The sequence below is a fragment of the Lucilia sericata genome, unplaced genomic scaffold (genome assembly GCF_015586225.1).
Source record: "Lucilia sericata isolate MDLA Ls3-8-SP2 unplaced genomic scaffold, ASM1558622v1 Contig000040F_arrow, whole genome shotgun sequence".
Lineage (NCBI taxonomy): Eukaryota > Metazoa > Arthropoda > Insecta > Diptera > Calliphoridae > Lucilia > Lucilia sericata.
The window spans coordinates 864970-886943 of record NW_023994078.1 but is presented as its reverse complement, the minus strand read 5'-3'; the positions used below and the strand labels follow the sequence as shown (position 1 = coordinate 886943).

The window sequence follows — 21974 nt, the reverse complement described above, 5'->3', positions numbered from 1 at the left end:
TGGCTGTTTTTCAAAAAAATATACATTAGTTTCCAACTTTTATTTTTTGAAATTGGAAACTTTTGGATATATCGCAATAAAATTTCACATGTTTGGAGCTGTTCGTGTAAATACTAAAATCGAAAAAAATGACCACGCTGTTGAATCTTCGTATGTGTCAAATATTTAAGGTTAGGTGTGGTTAACTAGGAGAAATTTATTCCAAAAGGACCAGCGAACACTAAGTGAGCATATTACAGTAAAATCTAAAGAGCTAAGAGATATAAAACGTCTACTTTGTCCTTTTCACATGGTAAACTAAGGAGAAAATATTTAACATCTCAAGGTAAAATTGCCTCCTTTGGTTTTTTTATTATTGTGTTCGATACGTGTGGTATGCGTATTATTTAATTTTTGCTGTCACAATTTTGCAATTTTACCAAGAGGTGTTAAATATTTCCTCCTTAGTTTTAAATGTGAAAAGGACAAGGTAGTCGTTTTATATATCAATAGATTGGTAATTAAGTCTACTTTTTAGAAATGTATAATTTTATTTGCAATTCAGAAATTCATAGAAAACTTTTTTAAAAAATGTGTCAAAAATAGTTTTTTGTTGAATTTTCACGAAGACAAAAATTTTAAAATTTAAATAAAATGTCTATTTATGAATATTTTTTAACGAAATTTTGCAGTTATATAGACTTTCTAATATTGTTTAAAGTGGAAGTGCTACAACACATTGCCCCCCTCTGAATTTAAACTATGGATACAAATTAATTAATAGAATCTAAAAATGTTGGTTTAAGCATTTCAATTGAAATATTTTGTAATGTGTTATTGATATTTAATGTGAAATATTTAGGGTTTCTTTTTGTTATTTTATATGGATCGCTATATTTACATCCCAAAATTTGGGTTTAGAATGGATAGTTGTAGGGTTTTATTTCAGACATTGTATAACATTAAATATTTGCTAACGACAAAAATATTTTTTATTTAAAGAAAATATTTAACAGAAATTCAAAAGTAATTTGATTAGAAAAAATAATATTAAATGTTTAAAGAAGAAGTGCTACACTAAACGAAATATGTAATTAAGAACATGCTGGGCCATCTAAAATGGGTTACTATATTTTGATATCGACTTTGCGATTTGGGAATTTTTGGTCTAAAGTTGAATTTTATATAAAAAATATAAATTTTTTGCATGGACCTGGTCTCCTCAATTTTTTTACTTAAAATATTTTACTTAAAATATTTATATAAATTCTTTATATATCTTAGAAATTTTTAAAGATAACTTAAAAATAAAAAAAAATACTTTTTTCCAAAAAATTTGCGAAAATTCGCCTTTTTTAAGTTTTTTAAATTTAAATGGATATAACCTTTGACTCAGTCCCAATTTTTATATAAATTATATAAGAGATAAATGATTGCCAGCATTGCCCTATATTTTTTGAAGAACACTTTTTATATTTAAGAAAAAAAAATTTTTCAATAAAAAACTTTTTATGTACTAAAATTATAAAATACTCCAGGAAAATTAGTTAAAATTGAGGAATTTTAAAAAGCTTAATGGAAATTGGTACAGAACTTTTCCTTAACATCAGTAATAAGTGTTTACTGGTCACTGTGGTCTTAGATACCATCAATTTATACTTGGAAATGTCAAGATGAATCTAAAAAAATTTAAAAATTGTATAATTTTTTTTCATTTTATTTATTTCAGTCTTTATTTAATCGCGCCCAATGGGCCATATGCGATTAATATACACTCAAACATCGTTTTATGCGAATTTGAATTAGTTCTTTGCAAAAATGATTTTGAGGAAAATTTTGGTCCACATACATTCAAAAAAAGTGATCAACAAAGTACAACTACTGATTTTTTCGGATATATAAAGTATTGTTCAAATCCTTTGTACATGAAGAAATATTAAGTTTTATTTTTAAGAAATGTTGTACATTTTCTTTAAGGTCCAAACACATGCAGACCTTTACGACAAATTGCGACTGACAGCTCGTGTTCACTATATGTATTTAAATGAGAGCCGTCACAATAAATCCGTCAAACTTGTGCACGAAGTAAAAAAGTTAAAAATTATTCAACTTTGGCGTACGAAAAAAAGAGGAAGGGAAAATGAAAATAAAAACAAAACTCAAAATTATTGTTTAGTCTTTTTTGTTGTGTATAATTGTAATTTATGTGTGTGCGAAAAACACCATTTTAAAATTAAATATTTTTTTTACCAAAGTATAACTTTTTTACATTAAATATTTTATATTGTAATATATTTTATATTATTAAAACCGGAGACAGTAATTGTTATTATTTTTATTTAAAAAAAATTAAAATTACAAATTTTATTTGGTTTGTATTTTATTTCTCAGAAAATACAAATTGTTTTTGATTTGAATTTTTTATATTTTTCGTAAAAATTACTGAGAACTTTTTCAAATAAAAATCAATAATAAAAAATACAAATAATTTTTAAACCAAAAGGCATAGCCAAAAAGCATAAATAAAAATCAGGCAATGATTTTTATTTTTTGGAATTATAAAACTCATTATGCGATATTTAACTTTAAAACACATTAAAAATGATCGGGTTTAAAGAGAGATTAATAGAAAATTGGTAAAATTTCTTTACCACTGATATCGCGATGAAATTCAGCACAATAAAATATTATGTAAATTTAAATATATTCACAAAATTTTATCGGGCTTGGTCCATATTTGCCCCTAGACCCCATATAAAGCCTCTTTCAGAAAATTAGTTTTTCATCCATAAATTGCTTAAATGTATCGGAACAAGGGAATATTGAAGATAAATGCTTTATTATGAAAATAAATCACATTTAATATTCATAACTGGTGTAGGGTATCATATGGTCGGCCACGCCCGACTATACTTTCTTACTTGTTTTTATTTTCAATTTTTATTATAAAAATCAAGAAAAAAAAAGTTTATTGAAGAAATCGATAAAAAAATTTTATTATAAAAATCAAGAAAAAAAAGTTTATTGAAGAAATCGATAAAAAATGGTCTGGGAAATATTTTGGTACATTCAAAACATTTCTAGGACGATTCTTTCATACTGATTTTTTTAACCAAAAATTTCATAGATAATAATTATTTTCTGTCTCTGATTAAAACATATCTAATTAGTTTTTCTTTATCAACGCAACAATTATGTATCACTTTTTTACGTTGCGTAGCTGTCAGTCGCAGTTCGTCGTAAAGTATTGTATGTGTTTTGACCTTTAAGCTTCCAGTTCTTTTTTAATCCCGATGAATTGAAAAAATTTGTATAATTTTAAAGAAGAAATTCTCAATTTCATTTGATATTTATAATAACATTTTTTCAAATAAATTTGAAATTCCTTTTGAAATCGTATGTCCTTTAAACTTTAAGGTACTTTTACAGGGGCATAAGAGCTGATTATGAAAAACTGAGAACACAAAGTTAACACAATGGTCCACAGTTTCTTGTACGTATAGATTTTTTCATGTGTGAAAATGGCTGTTGCACTGTGTTGTAAGTAAAATGACGTACAGTGTCTCTCATAATTATTCGAATTTGGGTAAACTATAAAAAGAAACCAAATTTAATAATATATTTTGTGTGCAAAATAAATAAATTAATTTGTTATATTGTCTAGATAGTCCTTATGTTTGATATCACGCTTTTTAAAACTTGAAAAATTTGCATTGACTTAAATTAATTGTGCTTTTTTAAAAAAAGTCCATGAAATTGCCTCACAAAAGTATACGAATTTTTCCTGTATTTCATATTTGATCATATTATACGCAACACAAATTTTAGAATCGAATGGTTTTTATGCGTAATATTGTTTTAAGGGGTTACTATCCACGGAAAAGATATATTTTTGGCCCATTTGGTCCACAATTTTGGGGAATTTGTACCCTCTTTTCATGTAATATCATTAAAATGGCGATTTTTGGCCATAATTGCAAATTTTTCTCCTTTTTTCTAGATATAAAACAAAAATTTGATATTGGGACTTAAAAGACCCCTTGGGGTATCTAAAAATAATATTTTTTGTTACAAGAATCTGTATTTAAACGTTCCAAGATAAATTATTCGGATCATTTTTCTGTCGCTAATTCAATATATTGGAACTTAAGTCCATTTTTATAATACTAGGATCAACTATTTTCGGGGAAAGTTTTCTGGTATATATTCTTTTAGATATCAGCTTTTATACATTTTAAGTTTTTAATGTGTTGTGGAAGTGTAAAACTCCAAAACATGCCTCGAAGAAGCACCATTCAAAATAGTAAAATCATTATTTTTATATACCAATGGCCTCCATGCTGCATGGCACGATATCATTATGATCACATCAAAAATGTTGATATGTGTTTAAATATTATTTACTATGATCAAATTAAAACCAAAATTTAGGACTTACAGTGTTATTGTAACGGATGACGTTTTGTTAAGGCATGTTTTGGGGTTGTATACCGCTATAATATATTGAAAATTTAAAATACATTAGTGCCAATATGTACATGAATATACACTAGACAACTTTGTCGGAAAATATCGTCCCTAGAGGTACGAAAAGGGACTTATGATCCAGATAATTCAATTAGAAACTGAAAAACGATACCAAAAAATACATCTTGGAACGTTTAAGTACAGATCCTTATAACAAAAAATATTATTTTTAGATACCCTATGGGTTCTATTAAATTCCAATATTAAATTTTGGTTTTATCTCTGGAAAAAGGGTGAAAACATACAAATATAGCCAAAAATCGCCATTTTAATGATATTACATGAAAAGGGGGTACAAATCCCCCAAAATTGTGGACCAAATGGGTCAAAAATATATCCATGCGGTTGATAGTAACCCCTTAAAACAATATTAAGCATAAAACCATGCGATTCTAAAATTTGTGTATCGTATAATATGATCAAATATGAAATACGGGAAAAATTCGCATACTTTTGTGAAGTAGTTTCATGGACTTTTTTTAAAAAAAGCACAAATAATTTAAGTAAATGTAAAGTTTTCAAATTTTAAGGGGCGTGATATCAAAACTAAGGACTATCTAGACAATATAACAAATTAATTTATTTATTTTCCACACAAAATATATTATTAAATTTGGTTTCTTTTCATAGTTTACCTAAATTCGAATACTTATGAGAGACACTGTAGATATTTTTTATCGGACCACCCGAAAGTAGACGTTCTTTTGGGTGGGCTGGCTTCTAAAGTTCAAAAGTTTAATGGCTGTTTTTCAAAAAAATATACATTAGTTTCCAACTTTTATTTTTTGAAATTGGAAACTATTGGATATATCGCAATAAAATTTCACATGTTTGGAGCTGTTCGTGTAAATACTAAAATCGAAAAAAATTACCACGCTGTTGAATCTTCGTATGTGTCAAATATTTAAGGTTAGGTGTGGTTAACTAGGAGAAATTTATTCCAAAAGGACCAGCGAACACTAAGTGAGCATATTACAGTAAAATCTAAAGAGCTAAGAGATATAAAACGTCTACTTTGTCCTTTTCACATGGTAAACTAAGGAGAAAATATTTAACATCTCAAGGTAAAATTGCCTCCTTTGGTTTTTTTATTATTGTGTTCGATACGTGTGGTATGCGTATTATTTAATTTTTGCTGTCACAATTTTGCAATTTTACCAAGAGGTGTTAAATATTTCCTCCTTAGTTTTAAATGTGAAAAGGACAAGGTAGTCGTTTTATATATCAATAGATTGGTAATTAAGTCTACTTTTTAGAAATGTATAATTTTATTTGCAATTCAGAAATTCATAGAAAACTTTTTTAAAAAATGTGTCAAAAATAGTTTTTTGTTGAATTTTCACGAAGACAAAAATTTTAAAATTTAAATAAAATGTCTATTTATGAATATTTTTTAACGAAATTTTGCAGTTATATAGACTTTCTAATATTGTTTAAAGTGGAAGTGCTACAACACATTGCCCCCCTCTGAATTTAAACTATGGATACAAATTAATTAATAGAATCTAAAAATGTTGGTTTAAGCATTTCAATTGAAATATTTTGTAATGTGTTATTGATATTTAATGTGAAATATTTAGGGTTTCTTTTTGTTATTTTATATGGATCGCTATATTTACATCCCAAAATTTGGGTTTAGAATGGATAGTTGTAGGGTTTTATTTCAGACATTGCATAACATTAAATATTTCCTAACGACAAAAATATTTTTTATTTAAAGAAAATATTTAACAGAAATTCAAAAGTAATTTGATTAGAAAAAATAATATTAAATGTTTAAAGAAGAAGTGCTACACTAAACGAAATATGTAATTAAGAACATGCTGGGCCATCTAAAATGGGTTACTATATTTTGATATCGACTTTGCGATTTGGGAATTTTTGGTCTAAAGTTGAATTTTATATAAAAAATATAAATTTTTTGCATGGACCTGGTCTCCTCAATTTTTTTACTTAAAATATTTTACTTAAAATATTTATATAAATTCTTTATATATCTTAGAAATTTTTAAAGATAACTTAAAAATAAAAAAAATACTTTTTTCCAAAAAATTTGCGAAAATTCGCCTTTTTTAAGTTTTTTAAATTTAAATGGATATAACCTTTGACTCAGTCCCAATTTTTATATAAATTATATAAGAGATAAATGATTGCCAGCATTGCCCTATATTTTTTGAAGAACACTTTTTATATTTAAGAAAAAAAATTTTTTCAATAAAAAACTTTTTATGTACTAAAATTATAAAATACTCCAGGAAAATTAGTTAAAATTGAGGAATTTTAAAAAGCTTAATGGAAATTGGTACAGAACTTTTCCTTAACATCAGTAATAAGTGTTTACTGGTCACTGTGGTCTTAGATACCATCAATTTATACTTGGAAATGTCAAGATGAATCTAAAAAAATTTAAAAATTGTATAATTTTTTTTCATTTTATTTATTTCAGTCTTTATTTAATCGCGCCCAATGGGCCATATGCGATTAATATACACTCAAACATCGTTTTATGCGAATTTGAATTAGTTCTTTGCAAAAATGATTTTGAGGAAAATTTTGGTCCACATACATCCAAAAAAAGTGATCAACAAAGTACAACTACTGATTTTTTCGGATATATAAAGTATTGTTCAAATCCTTTGTACATGAAGAAATATTAAGTTTTATTTTTAAGAAATGTTGTACATTTTCTTCATTATTTGCATTTGGTATTGTTTTGTTGTTTGTTTCCTTTATTTTTTATGGTTTCAGTAAAGAATTAAATTTTTGTTGATTTTTTATATGCGATTTTGTTTGACTTTTAAGGGAATAATTTGAAAATGTGCCCTTTTTTATTTAAAACCCAATTAGTGGATTTTGTATGGAGCTAGTGTATAATTTTGTGCGTATTTGAATTATGCGCTATTTTGCGAAACGAATTAATCGCATAAAACGAGGTTTGAGTGTATATATATTGGCTTATACATTATCAGTAAAATATTAATTCAAATTTTTAAAATTAGTTTTTGATGCATTAAATTCCAAAGAATATTTATCGTTTAAAGTATTTAAGTAATTTAATGATCTATTTATAGGACTATTTAATGTATAGTTTCTATGATGTAGACCGATATAAAACAGATTTCTATGACGAAGAAATAATCTGCCTACAATGGTATTTTTTACAAAAGTTCTGGGCAATCAGTATATATTGATATGGACATATGTCCATTAATTAAGTCAAAAACCAGCAACATCGACTGTATTTTACGTCTCTTTTCTAAAGTTATCATACCTAAATGTAAGCAACGGGATTCATAAGATGGATGCGTATAGATATAATAGGGATGTGGCAAAGCATAACGAATAAATTTTCTTTGAACGTTTTCTATGCGAGTAATATGACTGGTGCATAATGGACTCCAAATGATCGCACCATATTCTAATTTAGATCGTACAAATGACGAGAATAACAATTTAAATGTATATGGGTCTAAAAATTCAGTACAATTTCGATAAGAAACGCAAGTGTGTAATATGCTTTAGGTATTAAATAATATAAATGAGGTTTGAAAGTCAATTTGGAATCAAATAATATGCCCAAATCCATAATTTAATTTTCTTTTTTATATTATAACCCAGCAAAAAAGGGTGGAAAAAGATGTAGAATTTTCATCACAACTCGTAACCCGAAGTGCTTCAAATTCAGGTGAAAAACCTATGAATTTTACATTAGCGTGTCATTGGAGGGATGTTGTTCATTTTTGACAACTTTGAACTACATCTACCCTTATCTTTAGAAGCTGTAAAAATCCGATATTTGTATGTCAAAAATAAACCACATTCTTTCAATGAAACGCTTATGTAAATTTCATTGGTTTTTCATCAAAATTTGAAGTACTTTGAATATGTTGTTTGTAGTGACTTTTCTACATCTCTTTTCTTTGTAAGTATATGTTTGGTTTATAAAAGCGAAAAGTATGCAATCGCATTTTTAGATGTGATTAAGATGTCGTTTGTAAAGTGTGACATCAATTATTTTTTGCTGGGAAGTAACCAATTTATATGGGAAATTAAATTGATTACGAGAACGAGAATAAGAAATGTGAATACATTTATTCAGATTAAATTTTAAGTGATTATTATTACACCAGAAAATTAAATTATCAAGATCATTTTGTATTCTTAGTATATCAAAAGAATATTCAATTTTGGAGAAAACCTTCAGAACGTCAGCATATAGTAAAAAATTAGAGTGTTTGAAGCATTGAAATATGTCGTTGACAAAAAGATTAAAGAGAAGAGGACCCAAAATACTTCCCTGGGGAACCCCTGATACTTGCTTATATGTTAACAAAACAAATTCTATTTCCAAGATATGATGACAACCACTTATGAAAAGATGAACGTATTCCTAAATAGTGAAGCTTTCTTAATAGAATAGAATGAGAAATTTTGCCAAAGGCTTTTGAAAAGTCTGTATATATAGCATCGATTTGTAAACCCAAATCCAAATGTGATAGACTATAATCTGTAAAAATAGCTAGATTAAAAATCGTAGATTTATTATTTCTAAAACCATGTTGTTGAGGAATTATAAGAGATTTTGTAGCAAAATATAAGATTTCATAAACAGCATATTCGAAAATTTTGGATATAGTCGTCAATTTAGAAATAGACCTATAATTAGAAACATCACATCGGTTTCCAGATTTATGAATCGGAGTTAACGTATCAAATGGTTGAGTATACCGAGTAGAACACTTCACTTTTATGCGATTTTCAGCATGATAATGAACTAAACCCTTTGCCAAAGTTGATCTAAGATAGGATATGACACACGATTTCGAAGTTAGTGTCAATAGAATAGCCAGGAGTTGTTCAAGATGTGAAAATGTACCAGTAAAAGCACAAACTATAAAAAATGTTCATCATCTGAATCAATATAAGACATGTGTTCCACCTAAGAAACTGTTTATTTCAGCATAGCTGAATCGGAGGTCCCACTTTCGTTGTTTCTTAAATAAAATTAAGAAACCATAAAAAAATTTCTTCAAAATGTTAAATTATCTATAAAATTAATTTTTGAGAAGATCTTGGGCTTTTAATTAATTTTTGAGAAGATCTTGGGACGAACTACGAATTTTGTTCAACACTGCAAACTGCTTGAAGAAAATTGGTTGCGTAAATTCGTCACATTGAACACAATAAACTTTTACGCAATGAAAATTATTTTTAAATCTCCGACATTTCTTTTAATTTTACTATTAAATAATATTTTTCAATTAAAATTCAAACAACCCAGGAAAAATTTTAGAATTGGATCGTTTATCTTTAGTTCTAGAACTTATGCTATCGGAACCAATTCAGATTCTTTTATAACATCCTTAGAACTAGTGGTGTTACAATTAAGATTAGATCATTCGATCATTAAGATTAGATCATTCAATTAACCATAAGATCATTCTAAAAAGCTTTTAAGGAATCGTTTTAGAACTAGTGTTATGGAACGATTTCTGTACTAGTTCTACATTACTTATATGAGTCCATACTTATTCCGTAAAGCTTTTTAGAACTGTTTTAAAAACTTTAATTTTTTTTTAAATTTTTATTAAGTCAAAAAAAAAAAAAAAAAAATTCAATGTGAAAATTGTTAAATAAATTGTGAAAAATTTTTAAATTACAATTTATTCTACAGAAAATTTTGGCAAATATTAAAAAAACTTGAAAATTTGGTTTTACAGATACCGCATACAACAGGAAAAAACGAATTACTGAACTTTTTAATTTATTGAAAATTACACTATTTAAAATATTACAATTGTAAATTCAATTTTACCTCAATTAACTGTAATAAACAATTTGTCAAATAAACAATTTATTTGTTATTTATAATATTTCGAGGGGGAAAATTTGCAAAAAAACAAGTAAGAGTGTTATAATAGGCCATGCCGAATCTTATATATCCACTAGGGATGCCAAACGGGACTGACTTTTACAAAACCCGGGATTCGGAATTTTTCGGGATTTCGGGATTACATAAATTTAATTATTTTATACATGAAAATCTAAATCTTCATGTTTGTGAAGAAAATTGTTTAATCTTGTGGAAATTAATCTACAGAAGATAAATTTAAATTAAAGCAATCCAATAAATTCCAATTCTTAAATAAAAGCTTTTAGAATATCATAATTTCAGAAATTTGGTAACTATTATATACATACTTCCTAAATAAAAACAAGTAGGAAAGTATAGCCGGACATGGCCGACTGTATGATACCCTACACCATGGATATACAGCTGTGGTCAGCTAATTGGAAACGCTCTCGTTATATTACTGCTTGACGTGATTTGTATAAAATTATGAAAATATTACGTTAGATTTTTTGTTCGAAACACATGTATTTTATAAATTGATGTTGTTATAATAAAATGGAATGCATTTTGTTGTGGAACATTTCTTATTTACTTTTCAATTTTAAATTTGGTGAAAATCGCCCAAAGCTAAATCAAAGAAATTGCGACAACTAATTGGAAACGGCCATATTTTATTAAATTTTTTTTTTAAGTTAAATCTAATTTTGATAAAAGATGTAATTGCATTTGGGTATATATTGTTTCTAATTTATAAGAAATTTTACATCATTATTTTTAGGCTAAGAATGAAAATAGGCCAAAGAAATTCTCTTTCCTTGGGTAGATCTATTTTTGAACATCATAAAGCTTGTAAATCTTAAAAGGATATAGGAGAAGAGCCCTATTGTTCAAAAAAATATATTTTTAATAGTTTATAGCATTTTAAGAAATATGACACTGATACTAACGCTCCACGTGAAAAATTTTCCGAAAAAATATCAGCCTATCCCAAACCGGATAATAAGACAAATCTCTAAAGCTGGCCCAAAGGAATCATCCACGGGCATCCAGCGGTAAATTTGAGAAAAATTAGATATAACGTTATCTAAGCCAACTATTTCGCGATTTTTGACGGAATCGGGGCATCTTGAGAAAGGGCGGAAGAAACCTTTTCCAACTAGGTTTAGGTTAGGTTTTACACAGGTAGCCAATTTCGGCTTTACTTGGGTCCATGTTGATCCCTTTGTAAAAATACCTGTAAGAAGAAGAAAAGAAAAGAGAGGGAGAGATAGAGGACAGTGAAAGAACAGAGACATTTGCAGAGAGAAGAAGATGATGAGAAATGAGAAAGCCAGGGCAGCTGCCGTGGATGAGTAGTGTGAGTAATAGGATTCACACCCATTTTGACAAATTAATGAACTCTAGAAGACGTTCTAATTGAATGTTTGACAATTCGGTTAGATCACCAAAATAGGTCGATCCAAGCGTCTGAAAACGGGCCTCCGCCAAAGCAGGACAATCGCAGAGAAGATGAGTAATAGTCTCTTCTTCATCCTCGTTTTGACAACTCCTACAGTAGTCGTTGAACGGGAGACCAATGCGTCTAGCATGGTTCCCAAATTTACAGTGGCCAGTGATTATTGATATCAGCCTACTTAACTGCGGTCTTTGGAGACCAAGAAGATATTTAGACCTTTGAGGATCCATTTGTGGCCACAGTGCTCTACATGTTGAGCACGTGTGTTCACGCGACCATTTGTCGCGAGCGATGCAGAGGCATTTTTCACTGATTTGCCTCTTAACTGCAAGTAGTGGTATACCGCAGAACTGATCAATATCCATTCTGCTAAGCATAGTGCCAGCTCTTGCCAATGTGTCAGCAATACCGTTGCCATACGAATTCCCATGTCCCTTTACCCAGATTAGGGTGATGTTCGAATGTCTCGCCATCTCATTGAGAGACGTCCGGCATTCATGGACAATTTTGGATGTGGAGAACACACCAGTTAGGGATTTAATAGCAGCTTGACTATCAGTATAAATTCTGATATCCCTATTAGATATCCGATAGTACCTTAGCCAATTTACCGCCCTCCTTATCGCCGATATTTCAGCCTGAAGGATACTACATTCATCATTAAGTCGAAAGGAGATTTTCGTTCCAAATTCCTCAATGAAAATGCCACCACCAACTCCTTTCGTCGTCTTGGATCCGTCTGTATACACTCGGAAGCAATTATTCGGCGGAAGGAGAGATTCCTCATACTCCGAAGATATATGATATTGGAACTTTCTCACTAGAGATGGTACTGGAATACAATAATCAACAATGTACTGATTATCCGGTATAAGATCTATGATCCTAGCATGGCCTATGGAGCATTGTTTCCATTTGCCAGTTACACTCAATCTGGCCGCAGTTGACATAGCCAATTTCCTTGCAAGGAGATCGACCGAGAGCCAGTTGAGCATAGTGAACAGCGCCTTCGAAGGAGTTGTTCTGAGAGCGCCTGTTATAAGAAGCGCAGTTGATCTCATTACTTTTTCCAGTTGTTGTCTGAGTGAAGTCTTTTCAAGCGCGTGCCACCATACAACAACCCCATATAGCATAATAGGTTTAATAACTGCCTCAAAGAGCCAGTGAACATTCATTGGGTTTATGCCCCAGCATGTTCCTATAGCCTTCCTACAAACATATAGTGCCGTAATGGCTTTAGATGCCCTAGAGAGTACATTTGTACTCCAAGATAGTCTCTTATCTAGGATAACGCCAAGATATTTAGCGCTGTCCGAGAGTTTTAATACTTCGCCGTTAAGGCAAGGAAGAGGAAATAAGGGAATCTTGTATTTGCTAGAGAATAGCACAAGTTCCGTTTTACTAGGATTTACACTAAGACCACATTCGACACTCCACGAGCTAATGATCTTTAGTGCTTGTTCTAGCCTTTGGGATATGGTTTCAAGGTGATCGCCTGATACCGCAACCGCGACGTCATCAGCATAGGCGACTGTTTTATAGCCAAGAGAGTCTAGTTTTACCAGAATATCATTTATGGCCATGTTCCATAAGAGTGGTGATAGTACTCCCCCTTGTGGAGTACCTCTTAAAGCTTTACTAGAGATTACTGTATCTCCTAGGGAGGATTCAATGATCCTATTTGAGAGAAGACTCTCGACAAATCCCACAACTGACCTACCAAACCCAGCCCGAGATAGAGATTGGCAGATAGATGCAGGATTGACGTTATTAAAAGCGCCTTCTATATCAAGAAAGGCAACCAGTGAATAATTTCCATACCTCATGGATTTTTCAATATGACCAACGAGAGTATGAAGAGCCGTCTCAACAGATTTGCCCTTCGTGTATGCATGTTGAGAGGCAGAGAGAAAGGATTTATCTATCGAGGTCCTAATGTGGATATCGATTATCCTTTCCAATGTTTTCAGCATAAATGATGCCAGACATATTGGTCTGTAATCTTTTGCCTTAGTGTGTGAAGTTTTACCCCCCTTGGGAATAAAAATCACATTACACTTGGTCCATTGAGTAGGAATGTATGACCAAGAGAGACAGGCTGTGTATAAGTTCCGCAGCCAAGGAACTACAAGATCTATATTGTGTTGAAGATCTGCAGGAATAATACCATCAGGGCCGGGCGCTTTGTAAGGATCAAAGCTTTTAATTGCCCAACGGATAATGTCATCTTCAATAGGCACGCGTGTTACAGTCCGCATTGAAGTTGGAGAGAAATTAGTCAAATCACTAATTGGAATACAACCAGGAAAGTGAGTATTAAGGAGTAGCTCTAAAGTCTCCTGACTACCTGAAGTCCAGCTCCCATCCATTTTCAGAAAACCCTCCACGAGTTCCGCTTCGCATTCCGAACCAAATTTTTAAACTTATTAACGTTTGCCTTATAAAGGGACCAGTTACCTGATCTCTTAGCCTCGTTAAAAGAACGGCGGCATGTCCTTCTCATGCTCGCTATGTCAGGACTCCACCACGGTGGTTTGTCCTTTTTTAGGCCACTGGATAATCTACAAGATCTCTTCGTGGCAACGCTCAGAGAACTAGCAATCCAATTTGCAGCCAAATCAATATCCCTTATGCTCTCTACCGTCGGAGCAGAGGGAAGAATAGTACTCAGAGAAGCTTTGTGCCTCTCCCAATTTGTTTTCCTTCTATTTAGAAAGGGTTTTGAAACTTTGACCTGGACCACTATGTCAAAGTCCAGGTAGCGGTGATCAGAGAAGGAGCAGTCATTGGAGACATTCCAATCTTTGATCAATTCTATGTAGTTTGTACTAATAGCTGTAATATCCAGAACTTCCTTTCTGTTTGTCACAACAAAAGTAGGTTCTGAACCTCTATTAACGACTGTCATATTAAATTCTAATAAAAAGTCAAGTAAACACTCACCTCTACTGTTGGTGTCTGAACTGCCCCAGACACTGTGATGAGCATTTGCATCAGCGCCAATTATCACAGGAACGTGACGCCTATTTGCTTCGCGCATTAGATCTCTGACCAGGTCGTTTGGCGGTTGTTCACCATGGTCATGCGCCATATAGCAGCTAAGGAGCCAGATGGTGGAGTTTCCGGTCTCAAGTGCCGCCGCTACCGTATCCTCATCGCTGTAATCAGATAAGATGAAGATATCTAAATGGTTTTTGGCCAGAATACAGGCTCTAATATTTTTAATATTACCTGCAGGATTTGAAAACAGAAGTTTGTAACCTCTGAGAGATAGTCCAAGGATTTTGCCGTGGTGGGTCCACGGTTCTTGGACCAAGATGAGCTCCTCCCCTCTCTCAGCCATCCGGAGGAGCAAAGCAGCTGATGCTGCTTTGGAGTGGTGAAGGTTAATCTGGGTTACCTTCACCATCTCCGAGATCAGGATCGTACACGACAGTGACGTCGACGTCCTCAGGATCGGAATCCTGCGAACTGTCTCCATCCTCCGCTAACTTCAGATTGCCAAGAAGCTCACCCATTATACCTGTGGTAGACTGGGAGTCTTCTTGGTTCTCAGAACCAGCGGGATCGTCGGCCTTTCCATTATCCTCCTTGGACGGAGCCTCCGGCTTAGTACCAGAGGCGGCGGCGCTGCGTTTGGCGTCACTGCGATAAATGCGAAGGGAGATACTATCAAAACCATAGTAAACTTTACCTCCGCATTCACGCAATGGCGCCAACGTTTCCTTATTAAGGACAACAGTCGCCTTTCTGACATTTCCCATCGGGGCGGAAACCTTCACCACCTTCCAATCATGGGTAGGTAGATGAGGATTTCCGCTTTGTAGGAACGCCAGAATTTCCGCCGGGTCATGTGGCTCAGTTGGGATGGTGGCAATTGATCTCGGCCTGCGAGGAATTTCGCTAACCGGGATCACGTCCAACCTTGCACCTGGCCACACTTCCCCAAGGGATTGAATAGCTAGCTTGAGCAGAAGCGCAGAGCGCTCATTTGAACAAGCTAGCAGCTTAATGTGACCCTGGTACCAACCAGCATCATCGTTTTGGGGGGCGGGTCCTGGATTCTCCTTGAGGATCTTCCAGTACACGCCTAGCATCTTCTGACGGATAGTCCCCCATTTTTCCTGGGAGATGGCTCCGTCGCTGTTGCTTTGGTCAACAATAGCCCTTACCAGTGGGTTTCTAGCCACTTCACTGAAAGGCCTATTGATGACAATGGTTTGCGCCTGTTTTTGACGTTTAGTCGGCTGGTCGTTCGGCATAGAAGTAAGGGTCTCCTCCTCAGATCGTTGCCGTTTAGGCGCCTCGGCAGCAGGTCTAACCACTTCTGCCTCAGCTGGAGGATCGGAGCCCTTTAGCCTAGCCAGGAGGCTTTTCGCCCAATCGAGGGACGATTTCTCGTCTCTCGTTAAAGCATCGTTGGGTTTGGCGCCATGACGCTCAACGATGCGCTCGGCGGCCCGCCGATGAACAAAAGCCCTTCTGGAAGGTGTTTTGTGCCTGGGGGAAGACTCTAGGGATACATTGGAAGAGCCCGACAACGAGTTCGACGACTTTTCCAATGTAGGGGGAGGTGCAGCAGAGGAATCCGACATCAGGGTCGACGATTCCACATTCGCACAGGGCACTTGGGAGACCTTGTTGTCACCCGAAGATAGGGATTGAGCTGACTTTGAATCAGCAAGGGCTGCTTTTGCGGCTGCAGAGGTACTCGCCACGACAGGCAGAGGTACCCCACCGCTGGGACCTTTACCCACACCCGAAGGCTTAGTGGGCGGTTTTGGTTTACAAGCAGCCAGCTTGGGCCGGCTACTTGCGGTTGTTGTTGTTGTTGCTCCAGAAGCTCGCGGAGTAGTCAAGCCTGGTGCTACCACCTGACTAGTCCGGACGCCAGTCGCATCCAACTAAAATTCAAAGAATTTGCAATATCTCTTGTATATGAAATATCGTGTTGAATTGACCTGATCTTATCAAAATTAGACGGTTAATCAGTGGAATTATTTACTTCGGAGCTTTGAAACAGAGATTAATCGTATTATACCTCAATATACAAGGTACAATAAATGGTAAAAGGTGTGGCAGATTTTCGAATGAGATATGGCAAATTCTTTAAACTTTAGCTGCTAAAGGTTTCCTTCGCGATTCTCTTCCAATATGCCCCGATTCCACCAAACATCGTAAAATAGTTGGCTAAGATAACGTTATATCTAATTTTTCTCAAATTTACCGCTGGATGCCCGTGGATGATTCCTTTGGGCCAGCTTTAGAGATTCGTATTATCATCCGGTTTGGGGGTGGTCTGATGTTTTTCTGGAAAATTTTTCACGTAGAGCGTTAGTATCAGTGTCATATTTCTTAAAATGCTATAAACGATCAAAAATATATGTTTTTGAACAAAAGGGCTGTTCTCCTATATCTTTTTACGATTACAAGTTTCAAAAATGGATCTACCCAGGGAAGGAATATTTCTTTGTTCTATTTTCATTGATGTAAAATTTCTTATAAATTTAATTAATAATAATATTTACCAAAGTACAATTAAATTTTTTATCAAAATTAGATTTAACTTAAAAAAATTTTAATAAAAAATGGTCGTTTCCAATTAGTTGTCGCAATTTCTTTGATGTATCTTTGGGCGATTTTCACCAAATTCAAAATTGAAAAGGAATTAAGAAATGTTCCACAACAGAATGCATTTCATTTTATTATAACAACATCAATTTATAAAATACATGAGTTTCGAACTGAAAATCTAACATAATATTTTCATAATATTATACAAATCATGTCAAGCTGTAATATAAAGAGAGCGTTTCCAATTAGCTGACCACAGCTGTATTATTTATTATTTATTTTTCATAAAAAATTTGTTGAATTTTACATTAATTCCGATGTATTTAAGCAATTTATTGATGAAAATCTAAATATATGGGCCGATCCTCAAAAAATTAGAAAGAGGGATGTAATTTTATATAAAGGATAGTTATGCTGAATCTCATCGCGATACTAATGGTTATAAGTCAATTTTTGGATGTTTAATATATTTTTTAAAAGGGGGTTCGTATGGGGGCTAGGGTCAAACGACGGCCGACTCAGAAAGTGATTCTAAGTTGATCGGTATACTTTAAGGTGGGTGTAGGACAAATATTTTTATGCTTTACAAACGTCAGCACAAATGTATAGTATCCTTCCCACTGTAGTGGTGTAGGGTAGGTATAATAAATATAACGTTCAATCCTTAGAATATCAATTTAGATCATAAATGAACCTTTTCTTTGGAAAATTCAGAACAATTTAATTTACCTTTACCGTTATCACTCAGATTCGTAGAAAGCTTGAAATGCAAAACCTTCTAGATATCATTTAAAAAATAAATTTTATATTTGACTGTGCTGAAATAAAATAAAGATTACGGTATGTGATAGAATTCGAACGATTTGAAATCAATCGATTTGAAAAGGTATGATGAATTTCGATCGAGGAATGGTTTATTATTTTCTTTCAAAAACTACGCAGACAACAAAATACTTTCCATTTAAGAGAATCAATTAAAAAAAAATATATTTTGGAAATTACAAACGGAATGACAAACTTATATATTCCCTTCTCACGAAGGTGAAGGGTATACAAATATGATAATTTGTATGAAAAGCCGCAGAAATTGTATGTATGATTTTTGTAGATTCAAATCGATTCTATTTTAAAAATGAATTTCATCAAATAGCTGATTGTAATGTATTGATATTAATATTGGCATCAAATTGATTTTTAGAGGAAGTCCTTTTAGGATTTCTTGTGTTAATTATGGTCCAAATTTGCAGCCTAAATAGAATGAGTCTACTATAGACAAATAATGTGTATACTTTTTGGGTCTACGACGAAATGAAAAATAAATTTGTATGTACTATATATGGTATCATACCACTTTAAAAAATAAAAGGTTCAAAATGTACAAGATTAGATGTGCTTAATTTTGTTCTGCATAAGTCGAAAATAAACTAAGATCGTAATTTTCAAGCGAATTATGGCTCAATAAAGAATTAAAAAAAATTTTAGTAACAAATCCCGGGATTCATTTTGAAAAATCCCGGGATTCGGATATCCTAATCCCGGAAAAATTCCGGGATTTATTTTGCAAATCACGGGATTTTCTAATCCCGAAAAATCCCGGGATTTTCGGGATCGGGATTTCGGGATTGGAACCCTAATACCCACCATCAAATCATCCTTATTAATAAACTTTATCGAAGCAATTTCCTCATTTATTAGATCTATGTTGAATTTTATCATCATATCCCAGCAAAAAATAATTGATGTCATACTTTACAAACTACATCTTAATCACATCTTCAAATAAACCCAATATTTCCTTACAAATGAAACCCCAGTTAAAAGTGAGGAAAGAGATGTGGAAAAGTCAATACAAATAACCTATTTGAAGTTCATCAAGATTTGGTGAAAGAGTAGTGAAATTTACATAAGCGTGTCATTAAGAGAATGTGTTTTATTTTTGACATCCAAATATCGGATTTTTACTGCTTCTAAAAATAAGATTAGATGTAGTTCAAAGTTGCCAAAAATGAACAACATCCCTCCAATGACACGCTAATGTAAAATTCATAGGTTTTACACCCGAATTTGAAGCACTTCGGGTTACTAGTTGTGATGAAAATACTACATCTTTTTCCACACTTTTTTTGCTGGGATGTCAATATTAATATCCCAGCAAAAAATAATTGATGTCATACTTTACAAACTACATCTTAATCACATCTTAAAATGCGATTTCATATTTTTCACTTTTATAAACCAAATATTTCCTTACAAATGAAACCCCAGTTAAAAGTGAGGAAAGAGATGTGGAAAAGTCATTACAAATAACATATTTGAAGTACATCAAGATTTGGTGAAAGAGTAGTGAAATTTTAATTTTGTCATTAAGAGAATGTGTTTTATTTTTGACATCCAAATATCGGATTTTTACTGCTTCTAAAAATAAGATCAGATGTAGTTCAAAGCTGCTAAAAATGAACAACATCCCTCCAATGACACGCTAATGTAAAATTCATAGGTTTTACACCCGAATTTGAAGCACTTCGGGTTACTAGTTGTGATGAAAATTCTACATCTTTTTCCACACTTTTTTTGCTGGGATGAATATCAGACTAATATTTGGAAGAGTGCATTTAATAATGGCTTAAGTATGGACCGTTCTCTTCCAAATTAAAATATACATTTTTTTGGTCCAATTTTTGTAACCATAAACTGTTTTTTGTAAGTGTGGTAGAGTCAATTATGGACATATCTTCATCGGTTTATACAATAATTATTTGTAACGAATTTCATCTCTGTACTCGTATATTTAATTCAGTCATGAGGTTTAAAGTAAATTTCTGAAGGAAACCGATAATGGGGGTTGGATCAGTTATCGACCGATCCTCACCAAATTCAGTTGAAACATTTTAATTCCTATAAAACTACCGTAATTTGGAGCCATAGATAAGCGTTAAAGTAATTTTCTGGAGTAAATCTTATATAATCCATCAATTATAGACCGATCCCCATAAAATTTGATAAAGAGTTTTTGGCTAGCACAAGATTTAGGTTCCCATAAGATATGTTTGTGCCGAATTTCACCGCTATCGATGCTTCTTTTAGTCAGTTATTAGCGATAAAGTCATTTTCTGAAGAGGCCTTATATGGGGGCTAGGCGAAATCGTGAACCGATTTTGCCCATTTTCAATACCAAACAAACTGCATCAACTAAAAGTAATCATGCAAAATTTCAGCTCGCTATCTACTTCCATTTGGACTAGATCGTCATAGAATTTAATAAGGACCCAGAATATATATACTATGGGCCTTAGACGAATATTTCAATGTGTTACAAACGGAATGACAAAAACAATATACCCCCCATCTTTTTTGATGGTGGGTATAAAAATCATTGATTATGGTACTAGTTCCATAATAATTCCTAGGAAGGAATACTGCAGTTCTACTGTTCCCTACAACTAGTTCCGATGGTGACAATTTCGGTCAAAACTCATTAATGAAAGAAATGGTTCCAGAACTATTGCAAGGAATGAGTCCTGGTTTCCTAGAACTAGTTCTGAGGGTGACAAATTCGAACAAAAATCATTGATTAAAGAACTAGTTCCAGAAGCCAATTTCGAACAAAAATCATTGTTCTCAACGCCAAAGTAGAACCAGTACAGGCTATAATCCTGCGTTCTAGAACTAGTTGTGGAACTATACAATTTTTGCTGGTAAAATACACAAAATTCTATTTATTTATAAATTTTCAAATAAATTTTTGTTTACATACTGAATGCGGCGACCATGATATACAAAAAAGGGAAGCATAATTTTTGACCCGATATTTTTGATGTTAATCTAAAAAATCGGAAAAAATGCGAAGCCGTTGTTGGGCATACCTTAGAGGAGAAAACCATTGAGCCCGGCCGTAGGCCGACTATTTAAGAAATCCTTATTAAGCGAAGCCGGTGTTGCACATACTATAGATGAGAAAATCATTGCGCCCGGCCGTAGGACGGCTATTTATGAAATCTTTATTAAGCGAAGCCGTATGCCGGATATTAAGGAGATCTTTATTAATTGAAGCCGGTATTGGACATACCATAGAGAAGAAAATGTCCGATGATATGTAAATTATAAGATGTTTTTAAAATCAAATATCTCTTTCATTTGATTAGATACAGAAATGGTTTAAACCTTAAATAAAAGCTTAATTCATTGGCTATTAACATAGAAATTTAAAATTGAATTTTCCGATTTCTTTTAGATCAAAAAAAGTCGGGTCAAAATATATATTTTTCGGGAAAAACCCAAATCATATTATATCATTGGAAAGGTATTTTTAATACCTTTAATTTGATCTATAAATTTCTAAACTCTTTTTCATTAAAAATATTATTATTTTTCTGAATTTTAAGTTCAAATAAAAATTCGATTTGCAGAACACCAAATTCGGTTTTAAAAGCTTCTCGGTTCTGAAACCGAATCGATTTACAGAACATACATGATAGTCAAAAATGTATTAAACTTTGGAATGCCGCCCAGTATTTTTTTATATCTTTTATCCTCTCAAAATGCTTTATATTGTGGTTTTCCAGATTTTGTGCTGAAAAAGTTTTA

At 32.5% G+C, this 21974-nt stretch overlaps 2 protein-coding genes across 5 annotated transcripts in view; one reads left to right on the top strand and one right to left on the bottom strand.

The window, feature by feature from the left end:
- Positions 1 to 21974, top strand: part of LOC119613764 (serine/threonine-protein phosphatase PP2A 65 kDa regulatory subunit) — a 163918-nt gene that overhangs the window by 3453 nt on the left and 138491 nt on the right. The window lies entirely within an intron of this gene.
- On the bottom strand, positions 14386 to 15710 carry LOC119613780. Of its 2 annotated transcripts, XR_005232271.1 has the most exons (3): positions 15048 to 15700; positions 14760 to 14974; positions 14386 to 14707 (listed from the first exon to the last, which is right to left on the bottom strand). XR_005232271.1 is itself a non-coding variant. In XM_037969825.1 (2 exons), the coding sequence occupies exon 1, from the start codon at positions 15578 to 15580 to the stop codon at positions 15203 to 15205; it is 378 nt and encodes a 125-aa protein (XP_037825753.1). In that variant the 5' UTR covers positions 15581 to 15710; the 3' UTR covers positions 14748 to 14974; positions 15048 to 15202. The 2 variants fall into 2 exon arrangements, 1 of the variants encoding a protein (XP_037825753.1); XM_037969825.1 differs by lacking the exon at positions 14386 to 14707 and having other exon boundaries at positions 14748 to 14974; positions 15048 to 15710.

Coding starts and splice junctions, on each gene's coding strand:
- LOC119613780 (XM_037969825.1), bottom strand. CDS start 15,580: ATGGGAAATGTCAGAAAGGCGACTGTTGTCCTTAATAAGGAAACGTTG.